The sequence below is a fragment of the Pelophylax lessonae genome, assembly GCF_965119305.1.
Source record: "Pelophylax lessonae genome assembly, chromosome: 1".
Classification (NCBI taxonomy): Eukaryota; Metazoa; Chordata; class Amphibia; order Anura; family Ranidae; genus Pelophylax; species Pelophylax lessonae.
This window is the reverse complement of record NC_138768.1, coordinates 339,284,983-339,308,696: the sequence shown is the minus strand read 5'-3', so window position 1 is coordinate 339,308,696 and position 23,714 is coordinate 339,284,983. Positions and strand designations below refer to the sequence as shown.

Here is a 23,714-nt window from a genome sequence, read left to right as displayed (position 1 = left end):
AATGTATGTTTAATATATGTGGGGAAAGATGTATAAAAACTGCCCAACCAGCTAATCGCATTTTTTTTTTTTTTTTTTAAAAAGCAGCTAGAAAATTCAAGAAAGCACCTTATAGCAAACACACTTATCATCATTTCTTTAGATATTACACTACCAGGTTTTGTTGTATACTGCTGCTAGATTGTGTGTGACATTTTTAGATATATGTAATAACTTTCTGTGTAAACACTTGATAAGAATGAGAACATGGCAACATACTAAACATAGAAGAAAAGGACAACATACTAAAGAATAAAGAAAATATAGTTAAAGCTCGACTTCTCACTCTGACAAATTTGATACTCAAAGGCAGTGCATTGAATATTAAACCTTGTAAATTAAATAGACTATCTATTCTTATAGAATGCCTTGATCTATCTTTTTAGCCCAGAAGGAATTGTTGAAAATGTGCTTGCTGTATGGTGGGAAACATCCTATATTTGTATTTGCTATGACAATCATTCGGTAAAAGCAGCTGTACCTACCCTTCCATCACACCAAGCCAACCAACCTTCAAGCCATTTTGGAATAGTCCCCAAGGACTCAAATGGAAAATGGTGTACAAACATAATGTAACAAAAAGTAATAAATACTATTTACAAAGCTGATGAAGTCACTTTCCCTGCTCTACAATATCAAGCTCAGAAAAGTTGAAGTAGGCTTTAACATACAGGTTTAGCTACTGGGCAAAAACAGCTGCAGTTTGATTGTTCTGACCTACCAAGAACTATCGAGATATGTCTGATGGTTTGCTGGTTAAGAGAGAGTGGTGGTTTGGAAATTCCTGCAGCTTTGTATTCGTCATAAGACTAGTGTCTCTGTAAACAGATTATTGATAACTGCAGTCCAGAAGACAAGGCTACTCAGAATATGCAGCAAGAAAGGCAAAACCAAGTCTTCTCCCACCTTTCTCCAACAAAGAAAAGAATGGAAATGTACTAGCAGGCACTGTAAGGTGTATCACAACACCAGCTCTCATTGCATATGGTACCTTTCAGAGGTCAATGCTTTGTCACCGCAATATCTATTTTTTTCCCAACAGTCAATATAAAATGCAATGACAAGGTTTGAGGTAGCATAAACAAAAAAAATCACAATCTCAAACCTTTAGCTGCTTTACTGCTGGAGATTTCTGCTACACATGCAACCTCCCATGCAGTGAATAGGTAACATTGACCAGTATTTTAGACAAGAAATAAAATAAAACAGTGACAGACTTTCTAGTGTCTGCATGGAGGTCCAATGTAGAAATGTTTTTGTTTTTCTGTTCATTATCTTCAGCAGAGTTTGGTACATTCGCTTAGTTTCCTCTTTGAGGTGTCATCAAGGGAGAACTCTGAAAACAGTCACACGCTGGTGTCTTGTAACAGTGGTTCTATATCCTCGTCACTGCTGCGGTCTGGGTTATTTGTCTGTGGGTTGCTACTAATGGTGTGTTTTCCACCAGCATTATTTTTGGTGGAATGGCTGCTGTGTTCAGGTATGAACAAGGCCACCATGAAAGCAAGGAGAACAGCAACTGCTCCAAATAAAAATGGTGGTCCTGGGATGACTGCTCCCTGTGAATGAAAACAAAATATTCAAGACCTAAAGTTAGCAACATATGTGCGTTAATTTCACCATGCATGAAACATTAAAGTCTCAGAAGTGATTCACCAAGTTCAGTAGTATTATTTGCTGACTCAAAAACAATTTAAAGATGCAGAAACCCTGAGATACATGCCCTTTTAGGCAGGACATCTAATGTAGGATTTTGCCTTGAAACACATTTTATTATACGGGTTAGTGCTCATAAATGACACAAGTTAGTATATTAGGTGTCCCAGATCTTGCTTGTTGGAATCATTAATAGACCTCTTTGGCCTCTTCATAGTCTCAACTCCCAAAAGGACTGGATAATCTCTGCTTATCCACTCAAGTAATACTAAATGTGGATATGAAGATTTAACAAATGATAGGGATGAGCAAGCCAGTGATCTCACTAAAAACACAAAGGATATCCATTACACAATATTCATGGGATATGCAAAGGTTACAACAGGGGGCAAGGCGAGTCTGTAGGGGTATAGGTATACAGTAAACAACAGGGATATAATCAGAGTAGGAGTCCTACAAAGGTGCTAGGGAAAAAAGAAAAAAGGGTCCACCCACAAACAGAAGCCTCTGAAACAGGACCTGAAGCAGATTCCAACCTGGGCTATAAAAACAGAGAGAAGAAAGGTGCCTCTAAGTGAAGGAGCATAAACATGATTTAATGAAAGGTAAGACAAATGGCAAATCACATGGGGTCAATACAGGTAAGGCACATCAGTAGTATAAAAATCCAGAGTAAGCCATCAGCAGTGACAGTCCTCCAAGACGCTAGCTGCAGCTGTTCTCCTCTGCTCGCATCCAGGAAGTCGGCCGTGAGATGGAAGGATCCCAGGAGGCTTGAGGCGCTTGAGAAAGGAGCACTACTGACGTTACCCCTGCAGTGTACATGCTCGGAAACGTGTCACACCAGGTCCAGGGACATCACCACGCCCCGCTATGCGCTCCATGAGCACCACAAGCTTTTTTCCGGGATCCTTCCTTCTCATGGCTGACTTCCTGGATGCGAGCAAAGGAGAGCAATAGCTGCAGCCAACGTTTTGGAGGACTGTCACTGCTGACGGATTTCTATACTACTGATGGGCCTTTCCTATATTGACTCCACATGAGTTGTCATTTGTCTTACCTTTCATTAAATTGGTTTTATACTCACACATGTAGAGGCGCCTTTCTTTTCTCTGAAGAATTTATAAATAGGTTCTCTTTTGTAGAGGTCATAATATAAATCTAACCCAGCTGGCTGTTGGGGTACTCGTTTTTATTGCTGCCCTAGTGCACATGATTATACCCAAAGATAGGCAGACATTTTTCAGTGAATAATGTTGAAAAAACATGTGCCTGAAAGGGGTTAGAAAAAGAAAATGCACAGAATAATAGCTTCAATGATTACTGCGTATTAAAATGTAGCTTTCAATTAAAATATACAACCCTAATTCCAAAAAAGTTGGGACGCTGTTTAAAATCTACATAAAACACAGAATGCAATTCTCATCAACCCATATTTTATTCACAATAGATAACATATCAAAATGTTTAAACTGAGAAAATGTACCACAAGAAAAAAAAAAGGCAATTTTAAAATTGATGGCAACACCTCTCAGAAAAGTTGCAATAGGGCCATGTTTACCACGGTGTAGCATCCCCTCTTCTTTTAACAACACTCTGTAAATGTCTGTGAACAGAGACCAGTTGCTGGAGCTTTGAGAGAGCAATGCTGTCCTATTCCTACTTGATAGAAAATTCTGAATACACAACAGTCCTGGTCTTCTTTGTCCTATTGTTATTTTCAAGATCTGCCAAATATTTTCAATTGGTGAAAGGTCTGGACTGCAGGCAGGCAATCACCCACTCTTTTACTATGAAGACATTCTGTTGTCATAGATGCAGTATGCAGTTTCTAGTTCTGCACACATTCCAGCATGTCTGTATGCAAGGAAGCACGCCCAGGGAGACCAGCATGTGTTCAGGGCTGTGTCTGAGATTGGCTGATTGCTGGTGGGGAAAGAGTTAATGGTGTCTGCTAAAAGCTCTGGTGTAATTTAATAAGTTGCAGCCAGTGCTAACCTTGGAGGCAGCTGATCCTGCTGACAGACGGGGTCTGCTCTTTGACGAGACGAGAGTAAGCAGCTGTTAGATGAAGCAGGGGAAAAGCCGCCGACACCATCTTGGACCTGTAACCGCTCAGCGGGGAGGAAGAAAATTGGATTTTTGACTTACTGTAAAATTCATTTTTCTGATGTTCATTGACAGACACAGCTCTTGGTCTTCATAACCATTGGGAAATACTGCCCCCTACAGGAGAAGGACACTAGGCAGAAAAAAAGTCTTGCTACGCCCATTGGCAGTCCCAGGGGGTATAATCACTCTCTGCTATAGGTAATCAGTTTTGTTACAAGCAGTGTCAGAAGAACTATAACTCCACAGAGGGGTGGGTGCTCTGTCCATCAATGAACATCAGAAAAATGGATTTTACAGCAAGTCAAAAATCCCATTTTCTCTTTCGTTCATTGACGGACACAGCTCTTGATCTTCAAAACTATTGGGATGTCCCAAAGCAGTGTTAAACATGAGGGGTGGGAACAGCAAAAAAATTCCTAAGGCCAACCAGGCAACAGGAGCTCAACCAAAACAACTGAAGACCACCTGAAAAAAAACACACCCTCAAAGGGAATCAGGTCCTCTAAACAGCAGCCTGCAAAACCTTGCGGCCAAAAGAAGCAAGCGCAGATGGCAACGCATCCACTTTGTGAAAGTGTGCACCGATGACCAGGTGGCAGCCTTGAAAACCTGCTTCACTGATGCCTGATAACGGAAGGCCCAGGAGGCACTAAGCGCCCGAGTAGAGTGCGCCTTGACAAGGGAAGGAGGAACCCGACTCCTGATGGAATAGGCCTAAATCACCGCCTGCCTGAGCCATCTGGAAATGGTCGCAGAGGAAGTGGACCATTCGTGGCCCGTCCGTGAGCACAAACAGTGAGTCTTACTTCCTAAAGACTCTAACTGTCAGGTACACTCTAATTGCCAGGACCACATCCAAGGCAATTTCCTTTAGATGCTTTGGACTGGGACACAGGGAAGGCATCACAATGTCTTCATTTATCATGAGCAGGATACCAAGAAAGTCCCCATATAACCCACATCCACCAATGCCCAGTAGGGGTTTTTGGTAATATAAATTGTCCAATGTCTTCATTCAAATGAGACAACCTTTGGAAGGAATGACGTACAGGGGTGAAGAACCTCCTTATCTCGGTGAACCAACAAGTAAGGTGAACAGGATAAAGCCGCCAATTCAGACACCCTGCGCGCAGAGGTGATAGCCACCAAAAAGGCCACCTTCTGGGACAGCATAAGCAGGGGAATCTCCTGAAGATTCTCAAAAAGAGGCTTCTAGAGGACTGGGAGCACCAAATCGAGGTCCCAAGACAGCAACAGAAACCGCACTGGAGGTGGCAAGTGCCTAACTCCCTGAATAAAAGTATGCATCAGGGAGTAAGTGGCCAAAGGCTGTTTAAATAAGACCCATAAGGTCGACACCTGACCCTTGATAGTACTCAAGGCCAGTTCTTGCTCAACCCCCTGTTGAAAGAAGGTCACGATCCGAGCTACTGAACAAGAGCGAGGATGAACCCCAAGAGACTCACACCATGCAATGTACGTCTTCCACGTACTACGGTAGATCTTCCTAGAAGTAGGTTTCCTAGCTTTTAACAGCGTTGGGAACACTGACTCACGACTTTAAAGCAGGACAGAAGATTGGGCCTTGGGACAGCAGATCCTCAGAGGAAGCTTCCAAGGAACGTTGGCGACCAGCTGTACTAGATCGGCGTACCAAGCCTGGCGAGACCAGTCTGGGACCACTAAGATGATCGGAATCCCTTCTGCCTCGATCCTGCGTAGAAGCTTGAGAGGAGGGAAGGCGAAAATCAGAAGATACTGACCACAGGGGGCCACCAGCACATCGGTGGCGTCCGCCAGAGGATCCCATGACTGAGCCACAAACCTCTGCACCTTTCTGTTGAGCCAGGAAGCCCACAGTTCTTCCTCGGGGATGCCCCACCGGAGACACAACTGATGAAACACCTCCAGAGAAAGGGACCACTCCCCTTCGTCCAACAAGGTAATCCGCCTACCAGTTTTCCAAGCTGGGGATCAGTAGTCTGGACTCTTCCAGTGTCCAGATCCTCTAAACAGAATATTTGCCTAGGACACCCCCCCCCCCCAAACCGCACAGGCTGGCAACCGTGGTGACCACTGTCCAATACAAGGGGAGGAACCAGGGACTGCGGATTTTTGTCCCATTTGGCCAGAATCTCCCTTGCAGAGAGACCTCGTATGAAACTGTGCCCAGCACCCGCATGCAAGTCTAGAGGGATGACCATCTGCTGAACAGCAAGAAATGAATTGCAGCCTGGACAAACTCCAGAAACTACAGAGGAAGGATCACTCTGGCTAAGGCCGAGTCCAGAGTCAGATCCAGATAATCCAGCTTGTGGATGAAACCAGAGCAGACTTCTGAAAATTCAGAATTCAGCCAAACTCCCTCAAACTAGTATGGGGATTTCCAGGTTTTCCATAAGAGCAGTAGGAGACCCTGCTCGCAGAAGGACGTCCAAATAGCTCAGTACTGTGATCCCCCATTGGCATAACAATGCAAGCACCGGGGGCAACACTTTCGTGAAGACCCAAGGAGTAGAGGCGAGACCAAAAGGTAACACCTCAAACTGATAATGCCTCTCTCCCACGGCAAAGCGGAGGAAGCGCTGGAGACTGACACATACTGGAATGTGAAGGTAAGCATCCTAGGCAAGAAAATCCCTCTGATGCAGGGAAGCCACCACCATGCGATTGGACTCCATTCTGAACATCTGCAACCCGCACAAAACAGTTCAGCACCCTGGAGGTTCCAGAATTGGACACACCTGCCTTCCTTCCCGGGGACTGTAAACAGGTTTGAGGATAAAACCCCTGAAAACGTTCCAAAGTCGGAACCTGGACTATCACCCATAAAGAAAAGTTCTTGCACCACCCCAAAAAGAGCCTGTAAGCACACCGGGGACAGATATGGGTGAGAGCGCACCTTCCTGCTTAAGGGGCCTTGGAGAAGCCCGCACTTGACTTTCCAGACCAAGTTCGCTTGGATCCTCAAGAGGCCACAAAGGGCTCCGATCCCTTGTCAGTGGGTCCTGAGGGAAGAAACAACTTCCTATGAGTTGAGAAGGGCCCACATCTACAACGAGGGTCCTTGCCCTCAGCAGCCTACCAAAGAAAGGTATTCTTTCCTCCTGTGAGACCTTTAATGATGTCATCAAGGGTAGCACCAAACAGGGCATCTCCTCGAAAAGGAAAGATCAGTCAAGGCCTTCTTAGAAGTCTGGTCCGCAGACCAGCATTTGAGCCGAAGGACCACTGCCGAGCCACTGGGGGAGCCGCATCCAAAGAGGCATCACAGATAAACTGCAGCCCCTGGACCAGCTGGTACGCCAGCTCAGCAAAGGTAGGAGGGAGCTACTCCCCCTCCAGGTCACGGCGTAAAAGCTTAGCCCACTCGGTCAGAGTCTGTGACACCAAGGGAATGGTTAATATCGGCTTCAGTGCCGAACCAGCCAGGGAGTACAAATTGCGGGCCACAGCCTCCGCCTTCCTGTCAGCCGGATTCTTAAAGGCCGAGGACTCTTTAACCGGAATCATGGTTGCCTTGTTTAATCTGGAAACCGGAGGGTAACAGTCCACTTCTTAAGAAGGGACTCCTCAAAGGGCTATCGCCTAGCAAATTGCTTACGGACCCCAAGAGGATGCTTTGGTCGTCCCCACGGTTCAGTGACCATTCTGTCAAAATAGGAGGGGAAAGGGAACTCCTTTGCTGCTCTGGATGGCTTGTGAGTGCCAAAGGGAACCAGCATCTCCATCGCAGTCAGCGCCACGTCCTCCAACTTAAAGTCTCAAGCACAGATACAATCAGTGCATCCACCAGCGACTTTTCGTGCGCGGCTGCAGAAGCAGAGGAATCATCCTCACTATCTGAGGATTCAGGGTGCGTGGTCGCAGCCCCAGCAGGGTGACCCACGCCCACGGCGGCTGAATCAGATTCAGGATCTGAGGAGACTGATAAGGCAGGGGAAGGTGGGGGTGCTTTTTTGCCAGCCCGTCGCCTAAAAACCACCTCCAACTGGGACAGAAGGGACTCCAGGACCGCAGTCAGTTTATGGATTAATGGATGGGACCCAGAGGGCCCAGCAGCCCCAGGGAGGGGATCAGGTGGGGAGATGTGCTCCAAAGACTCCATGAGTCACTAGGAGGACCCCACAAAAAAGTGTAAAACACTGCTAAGGGACAACCCCCACCACTCTGGCAGCACCACCCGGTTGCCAGTCACAGAGCACCAATCGATCCTCAGCAGAGAGGGAGGGAACCCCACCAGACTCACCACCCTGCAGAAACCAGCCACCAGGAGAATATGCACTGCACGAGCGCCGTTCAGGAAACGAAAGGATCCAGGAGTCAGCACCAGGGGATGAGAAGGGGCTCCCACCGCCTAAATCGCCGCCCAGCAGGCTCCACTGTCATGGCCGCCGCTATTTTTAATGGCAAACCACCGCAAGATGGCCACCAAATTACACAAACATGGCCACCGTGCATTGGAGCACACAGGCTACAAGAAAATGGTGGCCCCCACGAGGCTCCCAGGGACCCAGGAGGGATCCCTAGGCCTCAAGGAAAGGCCCAGGCAGGATGGGGGGGCCCTGGCAGGTTGGGGGGACCTGGCAGGAGCCCCCACAGGTACAAACCCCCCCCCCCCCACACAGCCAAATGTCCAGTCGCTGGCAGCACACACACCCCGCCCCCACAGCGCCCTGCCCCCACCCAGGGAGGTGGCCAGACCACCTACACAGCCCAAGCAAAAATTGAGGGGGGGTAGGATGGGGGGACAAATGAAGGGGGTAGCCTGAGAGGAACCCGGGGGTTGGACCACCCCAAAATTCTCCAGGGGTAGACAGGGAACAGCTACTCACCATACCAGGAACCAGGCGGCACCGCTCCAGACAGAACCTCGTCATCGAAATGGGGGGGCTGTCGGCCAGGAGGAACGCTGCGACATGGGCATAGACCGGGTCCTATGGGACCTCACAAGGCGTTTAACTCGCAGGCCAGCCCCTGTCTGGTGGGGCTACGTCGCGGCCGACCTAGTGTGAAGCCGAGGTCGGCACAAGCTCGCTGGCCAGACTGGGGTGACCACTGGCTCTAGATTATCCAGCCAATCGCCTAGTCCGGCAGTTGATTGTAGATCTCTCAGGAAAAAACCAGGAGAAAAAAATCTATCTAAAAAGAAAAAAAAAAAGTTACTCTTACCGGTAACGTCTTTTCCAGTAGTCTTTCACGACAGCCACCTTTGACAGACCCTGGCTTCTCCCTTCTCAGGATAAACCACCCCATCCATACAGATTTAAGCCCCCTGTTAGCTGGCGCCCTTCAGTTCTACTAAAGTACCAAGCTAGGGAGACACAAAGACATCATACCAACCTCCTCTTCCTAAATTCCTTTGTACAATTTATGTACTGAGGGACACACCTTCTAACGTCTAACTTATGAAAATCACTTTCCTGTTCATTCACAGGATTTGAACAGAACGTTGGCAAAAAGATTTCTTGGTCTTTGTGAAACTTCGTGACCACTCTAGGTACGAAAGCCGGATTGGTTCTAAAATTAATACGATCCGAAAAAACTTGTAGAAATTCTAGTTCATTAACCCTTCTGGCGGTAATGACTGCCACCAAAAAAACTGTCTTGAGTGTTAAAAACTTCACCGCACAAGCAGTAGCAATGGGTTCAAACCGCTTTCCCAAGAGAGCCTTTAGGACCACGGATAGATCCCACTTAGAAAAAGAGAGATTTCTCACTGGTCTCTGCCTGTTTCAGGCCTTAAAGAAACAAATCACCCAGGGGTTTTGGCTAAGGATACTTCTAAAAAGACACTTACGGCTGAAACTTGACTCTTTAGGGTCATGACATCTAATCCTTTATTTGCCCCACTTTGTAGAAATTCCAGTACTATCACTAGGCTACCTACATCCCAGGAGCTTCCTGCGCACCAGCTGTTAAAACGCTTCCAGGTCTTAGGGTAAATGGCCCGCATTTCCTTTTTCCTGCTTCTAAGCAGAGTCACCACCAAGTGATCCAAAAACCCCTTGCTCTTCAGCAGCTCTTCCTCAGAAGCAAGGATGCGAGATTCCAACGCCCCACCTGGGGACAGGAAAATGGAACCTGAAAGAGTCTCCCGAACTGGTAGAATCCAGGGGGGTTCTATTGCCAAACCCTTCAGAACCGAAAACCACGGTCTCCTCGGCCAGTGTGGTGCTATGAGGATCAGGGTAGTGCCTTCCTCCTGAAACTTCCTCAGGAATGCCGGTTTTAGTACCGGCGAGGGAAAAGCATAGCATCTGGGGAAATGCCAACTCTGAGCGAGAATGTCCACTCCAAGAGCCCTGTCCCACCTGTTCAGGGAGAAGAGCCATGATTTTGTATTTTGCCGAGATGCAAACAGATCCATGCATGGCATCCCCCATCTCTGAGTGATTAACCTGAAGACATCCTGATTCAGGATCCAGTCACATTCTCTTAAGGTTTTTCTGCTCAGGAAGTCGGCCAATTGGTTTAATTCTAACTTTAGGTGAACCGCCGACAGGGAGAGCACTTGGGCTTCGGCCCACAGAAGAATACCTTCTGCCAGAGCCCGCAGAGGCTTGCTCCTTGTTCCTCCTTGTCGGTTTACATAAGCAACTACTGCAGAATTGTCTAAGCGGACCTGCACATTATGTCCCTGTAGTCCTGTCTGGAAAGCTCTTAGAGCTTGTTGTTATGTACATTTTACACAGCGTCCCTTACCTACACAGATCAAAAAAGAGTGGTTATATACAGTGGGTACGGAAAGTATTCAGACCCCCTTAAATTTTTCACTCTTTGTTATATTGCAGCCATTTGCTAAAATCATTTAAGTTCACTCTTCTTCCTCATGAATGTACACATAGCACCCCATACTGACAGAAAAACACAGAATTGTTGACATTGTTGCAGATTTATTAAAAAAGAAAAACTGAAATATCACATGGTCCTAAGTATTCAGACCCTTTTCTCAGTATTTAGTAGAAGCCCCCTTTTGATCTAATACAGCCAGGAGTCTTTTTGGGAAAGATGCAACAAGTCTTTCACACCTGGATTTGGGGATCCTCTGCCATTCCTCCTTGCAGATCCTCTCCAGTTCTGTCAGGTTGGATGGTAAACGTTGGTGGACAGCAATTTTTAGGTCTCTCCAGAGATGCTCAATTGGGTTTAAGTCAGGGCTCTGGCTGGGGCATTCAAGAACAGTCACGGAGTTGTTGTGAAGCCACTCCTTCGTTATTTTAGCTGTGTGCTTAGGGTCATTGTCTTGTTGGAAGGTAAACCTTCGGCCCAGTCTGAGGTCCAGAGCACTCTGGAGAAGGTTTTTGTCCAGGATATCCCTGTACATGGCCGCATTCATCTTTCCCTCGATTGCAACCAGTCGTCCTGTCCCTGCAGCTGAAAAACACCCCCACAGCATGATGCTGCCACCACCATGCTTCACTGTTGGGACTGTATTGGACAGGTGATGAGCAGTGTCTGGTTTTCTCAACACATACCGCTTAGAATTAAGGCCAAAAAGTTCTATTTTGGTCTCATCAGACCAGAGAATCTTATTTCTCACCATCTTGGAGTCCTTCAGGTGTTTTTTAGCAAACTCCATGCAGGCTTTCATGTGTCTTACACTGAGGAGAGGCTTCCGTCGGGCCACTCTGCCATAAAGCCCCGACTGGTGGAGGGCTGCAGTGATGGTTGACTTTCTACAACTTTCTCCCATCTCCTGACTGCATCTCTGGAGCTCAGCCACAGTGATCTTTGGGTTCTTCTTTACCTCTCTCACCAAGGCTCTTCTCCCCCGATAGCTCAGTTTGGCCAGACGGCCAGCTCTAGGAAGGGTTCTGGTCGTCCCAAACGTCTTCCATTTGAGGATTATGGAGGCCACTGTGCTCTTAGGAACCTTAAGTGCAGCAGAAATCTTTTTGTAACCTTGGCCAGATCTGTGCCTTGCCACAATTCTGTCTCTGAGCTCTTCAGGCAGTTCCTTTGACCTCATGATTCTCATTTGCTCTGACATGCATTGTGATCTGGAAGGTCTTATATAGACAGGTGTGTGGCTTTCCTAATCAAGTCCAATCAGTATAATCAAACACAGCTGGACTCAAATGAAGGTGTAGAACCATCTCAAGGATGATCAGAAGAAATGGAAAGCACCGGAGTTAAATATATGAGTGTCACAGCAAAGGGTCTGAATACTTAGGACCATGTGATATTTCAGTTTTTCTTTTTTAATAAATCTGCAACAATGTCAACAATTCTGTGTTTTTCCGTCAATATGGGGAGCTGTGTGTACATTCATGAGGAAGAAGAATGAACTTAAATGATTTTAGCAAATGGCTGCAATATAACAAAGAGTGAAAAATTTAAGGGGGGTCTGAATACTTTCCGTACCCACTGTAACTGCATACAGAGATAGACAATGACTAAAAACATTCACAATCTCTTTGGAACATTGATCAAGCGGTGTTTAAGCGTGGACAGCTTTAATGTGGCCTAATCATGTGTGGTGAAGACACCTAAGAGTACAATTGTCTTCTAGGTCCACAAATACACTGCATGCATCTAACATGTTTGGACACCATAACAAGCTTGCTTGTGATGAATTTACTTACCTCCTCAGTGGGATCTTTACTGGTGGTCTTGTCTTCAGAGCTAGGTACTGGCACTAATCCTCCAAGCTCAACGTGGAAGAGAAAAAAAACAAAGCCATACAGTGCTGGGCCCAGACCATTGCACAAACCTCGAATGCCAGTCACCATACCTTGTGCAACACCTGCAGTGGAAGAAAAAAAGGAGGGATTTTTACTCCCTATCAAATGATTTTCTTGGGAGTCCATTGAGAGACACAGAAAGTCTTTAATTTTTGAGTTATACTGCCTCTTACAGGAGAACTATCCATAATAACCACCTCCACTTACAGAATTCCTTTGTTTTGTAGCAAAGCAGTACAGACAAGCATAGTCAAACACAGAAATATGCTTGCAGCTCAAAAGCCACCCGGAGGATCTTATGCCAAAACCAGACATCCACCTGGTACAACTTGGAGAAACATAGAAACATAGAATGTGTCAGCAGAGAACCATTTGGCCCATCTAGTCTGCCCAATATATCTGAATCCTATGAATAGTCCCTGGCCCTATCTTATATGAAGGATAGCCTTATGCCTATCCCATGCATGCTTAAACTCCTTCACTGTATTTGCAGCTACCACTTCTGCAGGAAGGTTATTCCATGCATCCACTACTCTCTCAGTAAAGTAATACTTCCTCATATTACTTTTAAACCTTTGCCCCTCTAGTTTAAAACGGTGTATTCTTGTGGTAGTTTTTCTTCTTTTAAATATGCTCTCCTCCTTTACCGAGTTGATTCCCTTTATGTATTTAAAAGTTTCTATCATATCCCCTCTGTCTCTTCTTTCTTCCAAGCTATACATGTTAAGATCCTTTAACCTTTCCTGGTAAGTTTTTTCCTGCAATCCATGTACTAGTTTAGTAGCTCTTCTCTGAACTCTCTCTAGAGTATCTATATCCTTCTGGAGATATGGCCTCCAGTACTGCGCACAATACTCCAAGTGAGGTCTCACCAGTGTTCTGTACAGCGGCATAAGCACTTCTCTCTTTCTACTGCTTATACCTCTCCCTATACATCCAAGCATTCTGCTGGCATTTTGTGCTGCTCTATTACATTGTCCTCCCACCTTTAAGTCTTCTGAAATAATTACTCCTAAATCCCTTTCCTCAGATACTGAGGTCAGGACTGTGTCAAATATTCTATATTCTGCCCTTGGGTTTTTACGCCCCAGGTGCATTATCTTGCACTTATCCACATTAAATTTCAGTTGCCAGAGTTCTGACCATTCTTCTAGTTTTCCTAAATCCTTTTCCATTTGGCGTTTCCCTCCAGGAACATCAACCCTGTTACATATCTTTGTGTCATCAGCAAAAAGACAAACCTTACCATCGAGGCCTTTTGCAATATCACTTATGAAGATATTAAACAAAATTGGTCCCAGTACAGATCCCTGAGGTACCCCACTGGTAACATGACCTTGTTCTGAATGTTCTCCATTGACTACAACCCTCTGTTGTCTGTCACTCAGCCACTGCCTAATCCACTCAACAATATGGGAGTCCATGCTCAATGACTGTAGTTTATTGATAAGTCTTCTATGTGGGACAGTGTCAAAAGCCTTACTAAAATCTAGATATGCAATGTCTACTGCACCTCCACCGTCTATTATTTTAGTCACCCAGTCAAAAAAATCTATAAGATTTGTTTGGCATGATCTCCCTGAAGTAAACCCATGTTGTTTTTCATCTTGCAATCCATGGGATTTAAGATGTTCCACAATTCTATCCTTTAATAGGGTTTCCATTAATTTGCCTACTATTGATGTCAGACTCACTGGTCTATAGTTGCTCGATTCCTCCCTACTACCTTTCTTGTAAATCGGCACGACATTTGCCAATTTCCAATCTTCCGGGACGACTCCTGTTACTAATGATTGGTTAAATAAATCTGTTAATGGTTTTGCCAGCTCACCACTAAGCTCTTTTAATAATTTTGGGTGTATCTCATCAGGACCCTGTGACTTGTCTTCACTTTAGACAGCAATCTTAGAACGTCTTCCTCTGTAAAGACACATGCATCAAACGATTCAATAGTCATCCTTTCAAGTGGAGGTCCTTTTCCTTCTTTTTCTTCTGTAAAAACTGAACAGAAGTATTCATTAAGGCAGTCGGCTAGCCCTTTATTCTCTTCTACATACCTTCCGTCCTTTGTTTTTAATTTAGTTATTCCTTGTTTTAATTTCCTTTTTTCATTTATATATCTGAAGAATGTCTTATCCCCCTTTTTCATAGACTGAGCTAGTTTTTCTTCTGCCTGCGCTTTAGAAGTTCTTATAACTTGCTTGGCCTCTTTCTGCCTAATCTTGTAGATTTCCTTATCTTCATTGCTCTGGGTTTTTTTATAATTACAAAATGCTAGCTTTTTATTTTTAATGATTTGGGCCACTTCTGCTGAGTACCACAGTGGTCTCTTCCTTTTTTTGCTTTTACTGACAAGTCTAATGCAATTTTCTGTTGCCTTCAATAATGCACCTTTTAAGTAGTCCCATTTCTCCTGGACTCCATGTAATCCGTTCCAGTCTGATAAGGACTCATTTATGACTAATTTCATTTTTGAAAAGTCTGTTTTTCTAAAATCTAAAACTTTTGTTTTTGTGTGGTGTGACTCTTTCACAGTTCTTATATTAAACCACACTGACTGGTGATCACTAGATCCCAAGGTTTCACCTACAATGACATCATATACCGAATCCCCATTAGTGAATACCAAATCCAAAATGGCCTCCCTCCGGGTTGGCTCCTCAACCACTTGTTGCAGAGACAACCCCAGTAGGGAATTTAGAATATCTGTACTCCTGGTAGAACTTGCTATTTTGGTTTTCCAGTTTATATCTGGAAGATTGAAATCTCCCATAATGATAACTTCTCCTTTCATTGTCATTTTAGCTATTTCTTCAACTAGTAGATCATCTAGTTCTTTAACTTGACCAGGTGGTCTATATATCACACCTACACGAGTTACTGCATGATTAGCAAACTGCAACTTAACCCAAACTGACTATGTTGGCCTCACCAACTTGTATTAGGTTAGATTTAAAGCTATCTTTCACATACAGGGCCACTCCTCCTCCTTGCTTGCCTTCTCTGTCTCTTCTGTATAAAGAGTACCCTGCTATGGTTATGTCCCAGTCATTTATTTCATTAAACCATGTCTCCGTAACAGCCACTAAATCTACATTCTCAGATGCCATTATTGACCGAAGTTCATTGATTTTTTTACCTAAACTGCGAGCATTTGTAGACAGGACTCTGAGCTTATCATTTCTTAACCTCTGTGCTTCTGACCTGTTTTGGCATTGTTTCGGGGGGCAATTGGACTCTTGTATTTTCACTCTTTTGGCCCCCCCCCCCCCTTCCTAGTTTAAATACTCTTTTGCAAATTCTTGGAGTTGTTCACTAAGTACATTTGTTCCTTTGAGAGAAAGATGCAAACCATCTTTTTTGTACAGTTCCTTTCTATTCCAAGTAGAGCTATCATGAGAAACAAAGCCAAATCCTTGCTCTTGACACCATTTACTAAGCCATATGTTGAACTCCTTTATGCGCCTCTCCCTATCATTCTGAACATTATGCACAGGCAGAACTTCAGAAAATGAAATGGTGGATGCAAAATCCTGTATGTCATTTCCAAGTGTGATAAAAGATTTTTTCACCTCTGACACTTCATTGCAAGCCAGGTAATTTGTCCCTAGATGGACAAGAACATCCACGTCCCCTTCCTGCTTTGGTTGCTTAACAATGTTAATAATACGTCTTCTATCTCGCCTAGCAGTAGCACCAGGGAGACATCTCACAAAACCATTTTCTTTAAGCTCCACACTTCATATGATGGAATCACCCAGCAACAGCTGCTTCCTTTGAGACTTCACTTTATCTTTTTTGTCCTTGGCTGCAGTCTTGCATACATTAGACATAGGAGTCGATGGTTTCTCCCCCTCTGTGCTTGAGTCCATATCCATGTTGTCCTTACATTCTGAGAGTGCTGCAAATGAATTTTGGAGAACCACCGACTGTGGGACTTGTCTTCTATCCACCACTCTAAGTCTTCCAGAACCTACAGTAACCCATCTGCCATTTCTGGGGGTCCTCTGTGGCAGTGGCATTGCAGCAGTCCCAGCTGGAGTTTGTTTAACAGATAATTTAAATATCTCTGATTTCAAAAATGCAATTTCCTGCTGCAGTAAGGAGAATTGCCTACAGATCTGACAGCATCCGAATCTCCAAAGAGTGGAACATGAAATAAATGCACAACAATTCCTGCACTGAACCAAGTCTGCCATTTTAAAGAGGAGAAAAAAAATTGTAAATTTAAGTCAAACAAATCTTACCTTTTTTTTCTTTTTCCACCTTCCAGCCTACCTCCTGACTATCTCCTGCAATATCTCTTCACTGTACTTAAAATGTTGTACTTGAATGGTGTACTTGCAGCTAATGTGAACAGAAGACCAGCTGGCAAGCTTGCAAATCAATAAAACATTTGCTTGTTGCCAAAAAGCCAAAAAATAACTCACAGATCTAGAAGAGTGCTCCTTGACAGGAAAGGGAGTTGTCCAATCTTTGAAACCATAGGTTTGGAAAATGGTCTGAATGAGCCACATAAAGGTGAAGGAACAAGAAGTCGCACATGCCTCTACAGGGTCCATCAGAGATTACAAAAATTAATTCTGTGGTTGATAGACTCTCACAACCTAAATCACATCCTGGCAATGCATAGAAATGTATTTCGGTGAACTGAACCCAGACAGACAGAAGAACAATGTCCTGTGTAGCACCCTCTAGTGTGTGCTAGAAGTGTAGGAGAAAAGCATATTGCTGGCCAGGAGTAACCTGAGTCATGTAATTGGGTCAGAGGCATTAGAGGCCAGAACTGGATGACCCATCTTGGCAACTATATCTGGGACCTCCATCTGGTCTGCAAGGTTGGAGAATCTTCTAGAACTAGAGGGTGGAGGTTAGGAGGGGTCTAAGTCAACCCCATAAATAGGCAGGGGCAGTCGGGTGAAAGACGGAGAGAGTCGGCCGGGTGGGCCGGCAAAGAGTAGGCCGGGTGGGCCGGCGAAGAGTCGGCCGGGTGGGCCGGCGAAGAGAGTCGGCCGGGTGGGCCGGCGAAGAGAGTCGGCCGGGTGGGCCGGCGAAGAGAGTCGGCCGGGTGGGCCGGCGAAGAGAGCCGGCCGGGTGGGCCGGCGAAGAGAGCCGGCCGGGTGGGCCGGCAAAGAGTCGGCCGGGTGGGCCGGCAAAGAGTCGGCCGGGTGGGCCGGCAAAGAGTCGGCCGGGTGGGCCGGCAAAGAGTCGGCCGGGTGGGCCGGAGAAGAGAACTAGAGGGTGGAGGTTAGGAGGGGTCTAAGACAACCCCATAAATAGGCAGGGGCAGTCGGGTGAAAGACGGAGAGAGTCGGCCGGGTGGGCCGGCAAAGAGTCGGCCGGGTGGGCCGGCAAAGAGTCGGCCGGGTGGGCCGGCAAAGAGTCGGCCGGGTGGGCCGGAGAAGAGAGTCGGCCGGGTGGGCCGGAGAAGAGAGTCGGCCGGGTGGGCCGGCGAAGAGAGTCGGCCGGGTGGGCCGGCGAAGAGAGTCGGCCGGGTGGGCCGGCGAAGAGAGTCGGCCGGGTGGGCCGGCGAAGAGAGTCGGCCGGGTGGGCCGGCGAAGAGAGCCGGCCGGGTGGGCCGGCGAAGAGAGCCGGCCGGGTGGGCCGGCGAGGAGAGCCGGCCGGGTGGGCCGGCGAAGAGAGCCGGCCGGGTGGGCCGGCAAAGAGTCGGCCGGGTGGGCCGGCAAAGAGTCGGCCGGGTGGGCCGGCAAAGAGTCGGCCGGGTGGGCCAGAGAAGAGAACTAGAGGGTGGAGGTTAGGAGGGGTCTAAGACAACCCCATAAATAGGCAGGGGCAGTCGGGTGAAAGACGGAGAGAGTCGGCCGGGTGGGCCGGCAAAGAGTCGGCCGGGGGGGCCGGAGAAGAGAGTCGGCCGGGTGGGCCGGAGAAGAGAGTCGGCCGGGTGGGCCGGAGAAGAGAGTCGGCCGGGTGGGCCGGAGAAGAGAGTCGGCCGGGTGGGCCGGAGAAGAGAGTCGGCCGGGTGGGCCGGAGAAGAGAGTCGGCCGGGTGGGCCGGAGAAGAGAGTCGGCCGGGTGGGCCAGAGAAGAGAGTCGGCCTGGTGGGCCAGTGAAAGAGGCAGATGCAGCCAGGCGGTCTGTCATTGCTTGAAAATGTGGTGCTGCAATCCGTGACCACAAGGGAAGCGATTTCACTCCAATTGTGCTACTTTTAACCACTTACTGCCGGCCCACCGTCAAATGACGGCGAAGCGATGCAGCTCTTGTTCTGGGACGCCGTCATATCATGGCGCACCAGAACGGCCTCTCGCGCCCGCGGGGGTGCGCAGTGCGGCCATTGTGGCCGCGCCGTGTTGCTAGGACACAGTGCAACTCAGATCTTGGTTTATAATCACAGCCGGTCACATGTAAATGAGGAAGTGCTGTTTATCGGCTCTCCTCGCCTCACACTGTCAGAGTGCTGTCACAGTGGCCGGATTACAGAAAAGTGAAAAACCATGCCAATCAGTGCCCACCATCAGTGCTGTCAGTCAGTGCCCATTAGTGCCACCCCTCAGTGCTGCCTATCAGAGCGGCATATTAGTACCTCATCAGTGCCACATCAATGCCCATCAGTGTAGCTTATCAGTGCCACCTCATCAGCGCATAACAGTGAAGGAGAAAAAAATTACTTCTTTTCAAAATTTACTCACAGAAAATAAAAACTTTTTTTTCAAAATGTTCTATCTTTTTTTTTGTAAGAAATAAAAGACCCTGCGTTGATAAAATACCACCAAAACAAAGCTCTATTTGTGTGAAAAAAAATATAAAAATTTCATATGGGTACAGTGTAGCATGACCGCGCAATTGTCATTCAAAGTGTGACAGCGCTGAAAGCTGAAAATTGGCCTGGGCAGGATAGGGGTGAAAGTGCACTGTATTGAAGTGGTTAAGGGACTGAGTATCTGCCTGTAATGGGCTGCTACTGAACTGACAAGAGACCTGTCATTTACCATAAGTATATAGGAAGCTTTGTATAAGAGATTGTAAATAGGAAGTAACTGAAGATCTTGTTCAAGTCAATTGGGCATCCCATAATCTCCCATCCCTAAGTTGTTAACCCCCTAATAAACAAAAACAAAGCTCTGACTCTGTGACTGTGAGCAGGATGGTAAATCAGTCCTTGAGAAGAACCTGAGAAATATGGTAGAACCCAAAGGGACTATTTCAGAGCAATGTAGATCACTGGCATTTCTTCTACTTCAATCCTGCAAAACAGAGGAAGGTGTTTTAAGGGGTATTGATCCCACACAGCCAGCAGAGCATCCACTGCTTCTGCTAGAGGATCCCTGTACCATGGGACAAATCTGTCAAGTTTGCCGGTGAAGCAGGAAACCTGGAGGCCCACATCCAGCATCACACCACCTGCAACACAGGTCCTGAACACAACTGGATCTAGGGGCCACTACCATGGGTCTGAATGGTGTTGGCTAAAGAAGGCTGCCTCCCAAATGTGTAAGCTTGGAATGTACACAACAGACAAGGCAGGAACTCAAAGTTTGTCCCAGGACAGGATCCAATCTACTTCCCTTGCTGTGGGAAGACTTCCGGTTTCTTCCTGATAATTAAGGTGGCACTGTCTGACTAAATCCAGATAGAATATCCTTCCAACAGGGTGGTCCTGTGCTGCAGAGATAGCCAAATTACTCAAATTCCAGGATGTTAATCAAGAGAGAAGATCATTATGTCCCCTACACTAGCAGGGCAAGGGTACCCAAGACTCTTCCCCAGATGGCAATGCAGGACTTGCCAAATTCCAAAGCTGGATTCCTGAGTCACCAGGGCAGAACAACCTGGTCATGGGTGCCAAACAAATCGGTCTGTCCAAGAATTAGAATGACTTCTCCTACAACTAAAGAATGTTGCGTTGTAGAGGACTGGAATTAAAAAGTAAAAGCAACTGCCTTAAGAGAGGACTGAATCAGGCTCAATACTCTTATGCAAAAGTGGAGAGTTGGATGACTACTGGACTAGAGAGCCTGAATTGGAGATTGGAGAGTCTAAAATTTCTCTGGATTAATGTGCATGGTATTCACATTTGTAGCAGCCGGTGACATCATCGCCGCATATGTACTGGGCTCTGAAAGTGCTGTGCCACGATAGTGACTCCCGTGCAAATGCATGGGAGTGACGTCATCGCGGCTTGGCCATTCAAACAGTCAAAGCCCGCAAAGCCGGAAGGAGGAACAGGTGAAGATGGAAGCGCTGACAGCGTGCTGCTGGAGGGATCCATTTTACAAGTGTCATAATGTGCCATAACGTGCTAGTATGCGGTGCATGCAGTAGGTATTAGAAAATAATAAACCCCGCTACGTAATCACATTTTGTTGATTTCAGTCAGAAATTAGCTGTATTTACTCAGGTCAACTTACAACATCCAACGTGTCATAAAAAAATTCAAAAACAGATTTACCGAGTTGGAAAAAGCATAACCTCCCTCCTGAAAATGACTTGTAAACTCAAATCAGGTGTAGCTACCTTTTCAATGGCACACTTCTCAATGGATAAGCTGTGGTCATTTTGATTAGCTCAGCATGAAAAGCGCTTTCCTGAAGTATTTCAGTTGCTGGTAGTGCAACTGTAGCCAACTATGAGTGGCAAGGTACTGTCAAAAGATCTCCGGGATAAAGTTGTGAACAGGCACAAGCCAGGAAGATGGATACAAAAAAAAAAAAATTCAAAGGCTTTATCAATGACTAGAAGCACAGTTAACCACTTGCCGACCGCCGCACGACTATTTATGGCGGCAGTCAGCCCCGCACAGGCAAAGTGACGTAGTACTAAGTCGCTCGCCTGCGAGCCTCTAGGGGGCGAGCCTGCGCCGCCGGAGGCGCGCTCCCGCCCCTGCCCCCGCTCGTTCACGGACATTCCAGTTCGCGTGACCGGCGGCACCGATGTCCGCCGGTCACTCGCGATCTCCCGCTGGAGAGAGAGAAAGGCAGGCGGCTGATGTAAACAAAGCCGTCTGTCATTCTCCCTGGTGTAACTGCAGAGATCATACGATCCTGCTATGTAGGATCGTATGTCTCTGTGGTTACATGAAAAGCCACACCCCTTTACAGTTAGAAGCACGCCCCTAGGGACACATTTAACCCCTGCATCTCTAATAACGTTAACCCCTTCCCTGCCAGTGTCATTTTTACAGTAACAGTGCATATGTATAGCACTGATTACTATAGTAATGTTACTGGTACCCCCAAAAGTGTCAAAAATTACAGTCAAGGGTCCGATCTGTCCGCCGCAATGTTGCAGTCCCGCAAAAAATAAAAAAATTTTTAAAAAAAAATCGCAGATCGCCGCCATTACTCGCTAAAAAAAAAAAAACAATAAAAATGACAAAAATCTTTCCCTTAGTTATTAAATGCAATAACTTTTGCTCAAACCAATCAAAATACGCTTATTGCGATTTTTTTTTACCAAACATATGCAGCAGAAAACAAACTGGCCTAAAATGTTAAAAAATTTGGATTTTTACATTTTTTGGGGGGGAATTTCATATAAAAAAATGTGAAAAATTTTATTTTTTCAAAATTGTCGCTCTTTTTTTGTTTATAGCGCAAAAAGTAAAAAAATTGCACAGGTGATCAAATACCACCAAAAGAAAGCTCTGTTTGTGGGACAAAAAGGACGTCGATTTCATTTGGGTACAGCGTCGCACGACCGCGCAATTGTCCGTTAAAGTCACGCAGTGCCGAATAGCAAAATAGGGCCTGGTCAGGAAGGGGGTAAAATCTTCCGGGGCTTAAGTGGTTAAAGAGGTTGTAAACCTCAGATTTTTTTTTTTTTTTTAAAGTACACCTGAAAGACAAACACATAATGAGCTAGTATGCATCACATACTAGCGCATTATGAATTACTTACCTAAGAACAAAGCCCCGAAGCGCCGACCGCTCACATCTCTCGTGGGTGACATGTTCTGTCACCCTTCTTCCGGGTTCGCAGCATCTGGCCATCTGATTGGCTGGACCCGCGATTACATCACTCCAGCGCATGCACATGGAAGCAGACGGTCACGGCACGGGGCTCTGAAGGAACGGCACCAGCGGCCGTTCCTTCAGAGCGCATGCGCCAGTGATGTCACTGGCTGCATTTAAGATAAATATCTCCTAAACGGTACATGTTTAGGAGATATTTACAGTACCTATAGGTAAGCCTTATCATAGGCTAACCTATAGGTACAACTTGCAGAGGAGGGTTTACTTCCTCTTTAAGTCTATTATTAAGAAGTGAAAGGTATTTGGTACAACATAGACCCTCCCTGGATCAGGAAGTCGCTCCAAACTTAATGAAAGAGGATACAAAGAGGCCCACATCAACTCTAAGGCTACGTTCACATGTAGGCGTTTTGGGGCGTTTTTCAACTCTAAGGATCAGCTCAAAAAACGCCTAAGAAGACAAATACTATTTATTTCAATGGCCCCTGTTCACATCTGAGCATTCCAACGCGTTGAGCAAAACGCCTGACGCTCCAAAAAGTACGAGCTTCTTTTTGGGCAGATTACAGGTTTTTGTTAGATGTAAATGCCTTCCCCCAAACACCTGCAAAAAACGTCTATAAAAACGCCTGTAAAGACGCTTGTAAAAACGCCTATAAAAAACACCTGGAAACTTAGCCTGAAGCAGTTGCAGGAATTTATGACAAAAAGAAACCATTGTGTGCATGTGACAATATCTCAAATTCTCCAGAAATGTGGCTTGTATGGGAGAGTTGCAAGAAAAAAGCCATTCCTCAAGAAAGGCCACATGCAGTCATAACTGACCTTTGCCAAAATGAACCTTGAAGATTCTAAAGCCTAAATTAAGGTGAGACTAAAATTTAATTATTTGGCCTCAACTTCGAGCAATATGTCTGGTGGAAATCTAATAAAGTATACCATCCGAATAACACCATTCCTACAATAAAGCATGGAGGTGGTAATATCGTGTTATGAGAGTGTTTCTCTGCAGGAGGAACTGGAGCACTTGTCAGGTTTAAAGGAAAAATGGATGGGCACAATGGCGTCAAGTTCTTGGAAATCTGCTGCCCTCTGCCAGAAAGTTGGGAAAAAGGTTTACCTTCCAACATGTCAATTTCCCAAAGCACAAAGCAAAAATGACCACACAGTGGTTGAAGTAGAAAAACTGGATTTTTGACTTACCATAAAATCCTTTTGCCTTAAGTTCATTGAGGGACGCAGTCTCTGATGCATATCAGTAGGGTTATACTGCCCCCTAAAGGAGTAGG

General features: G+C 46.1%; 1 protein-coding gene across 1 annotated transcript in view; it reads right to left on the bottom strand.

Annotated features, from left to right (window-relative positions):
- Positions 1–297: 297 nt before the first annotated feature.
- LOC309544226 (hippocampus abundant transcript-like protein 1) overlaps positions 298–23,714 on the bottom strand; it is a 160,837-nt gene continuing 137,420 nt past the window's right edge. Inside the window, exons 11-12 of the mRNA XM_082243119.1 lie at positions 12,396–12,556; positions 298–1,598 (exon numbers count right to left, since the gene is read on the bottom strand). Of these exons, the coding sequence (XP_082099245.1) occupies positions 1,386–1,598; positions 12,396–12,556 (374 nt within the window). The 3' untranslated portion in view covers positions 298–1,385. The remainder of the gene's footprint in view (positions 1,599–12,395; positions 12,557–23,714) is intronic.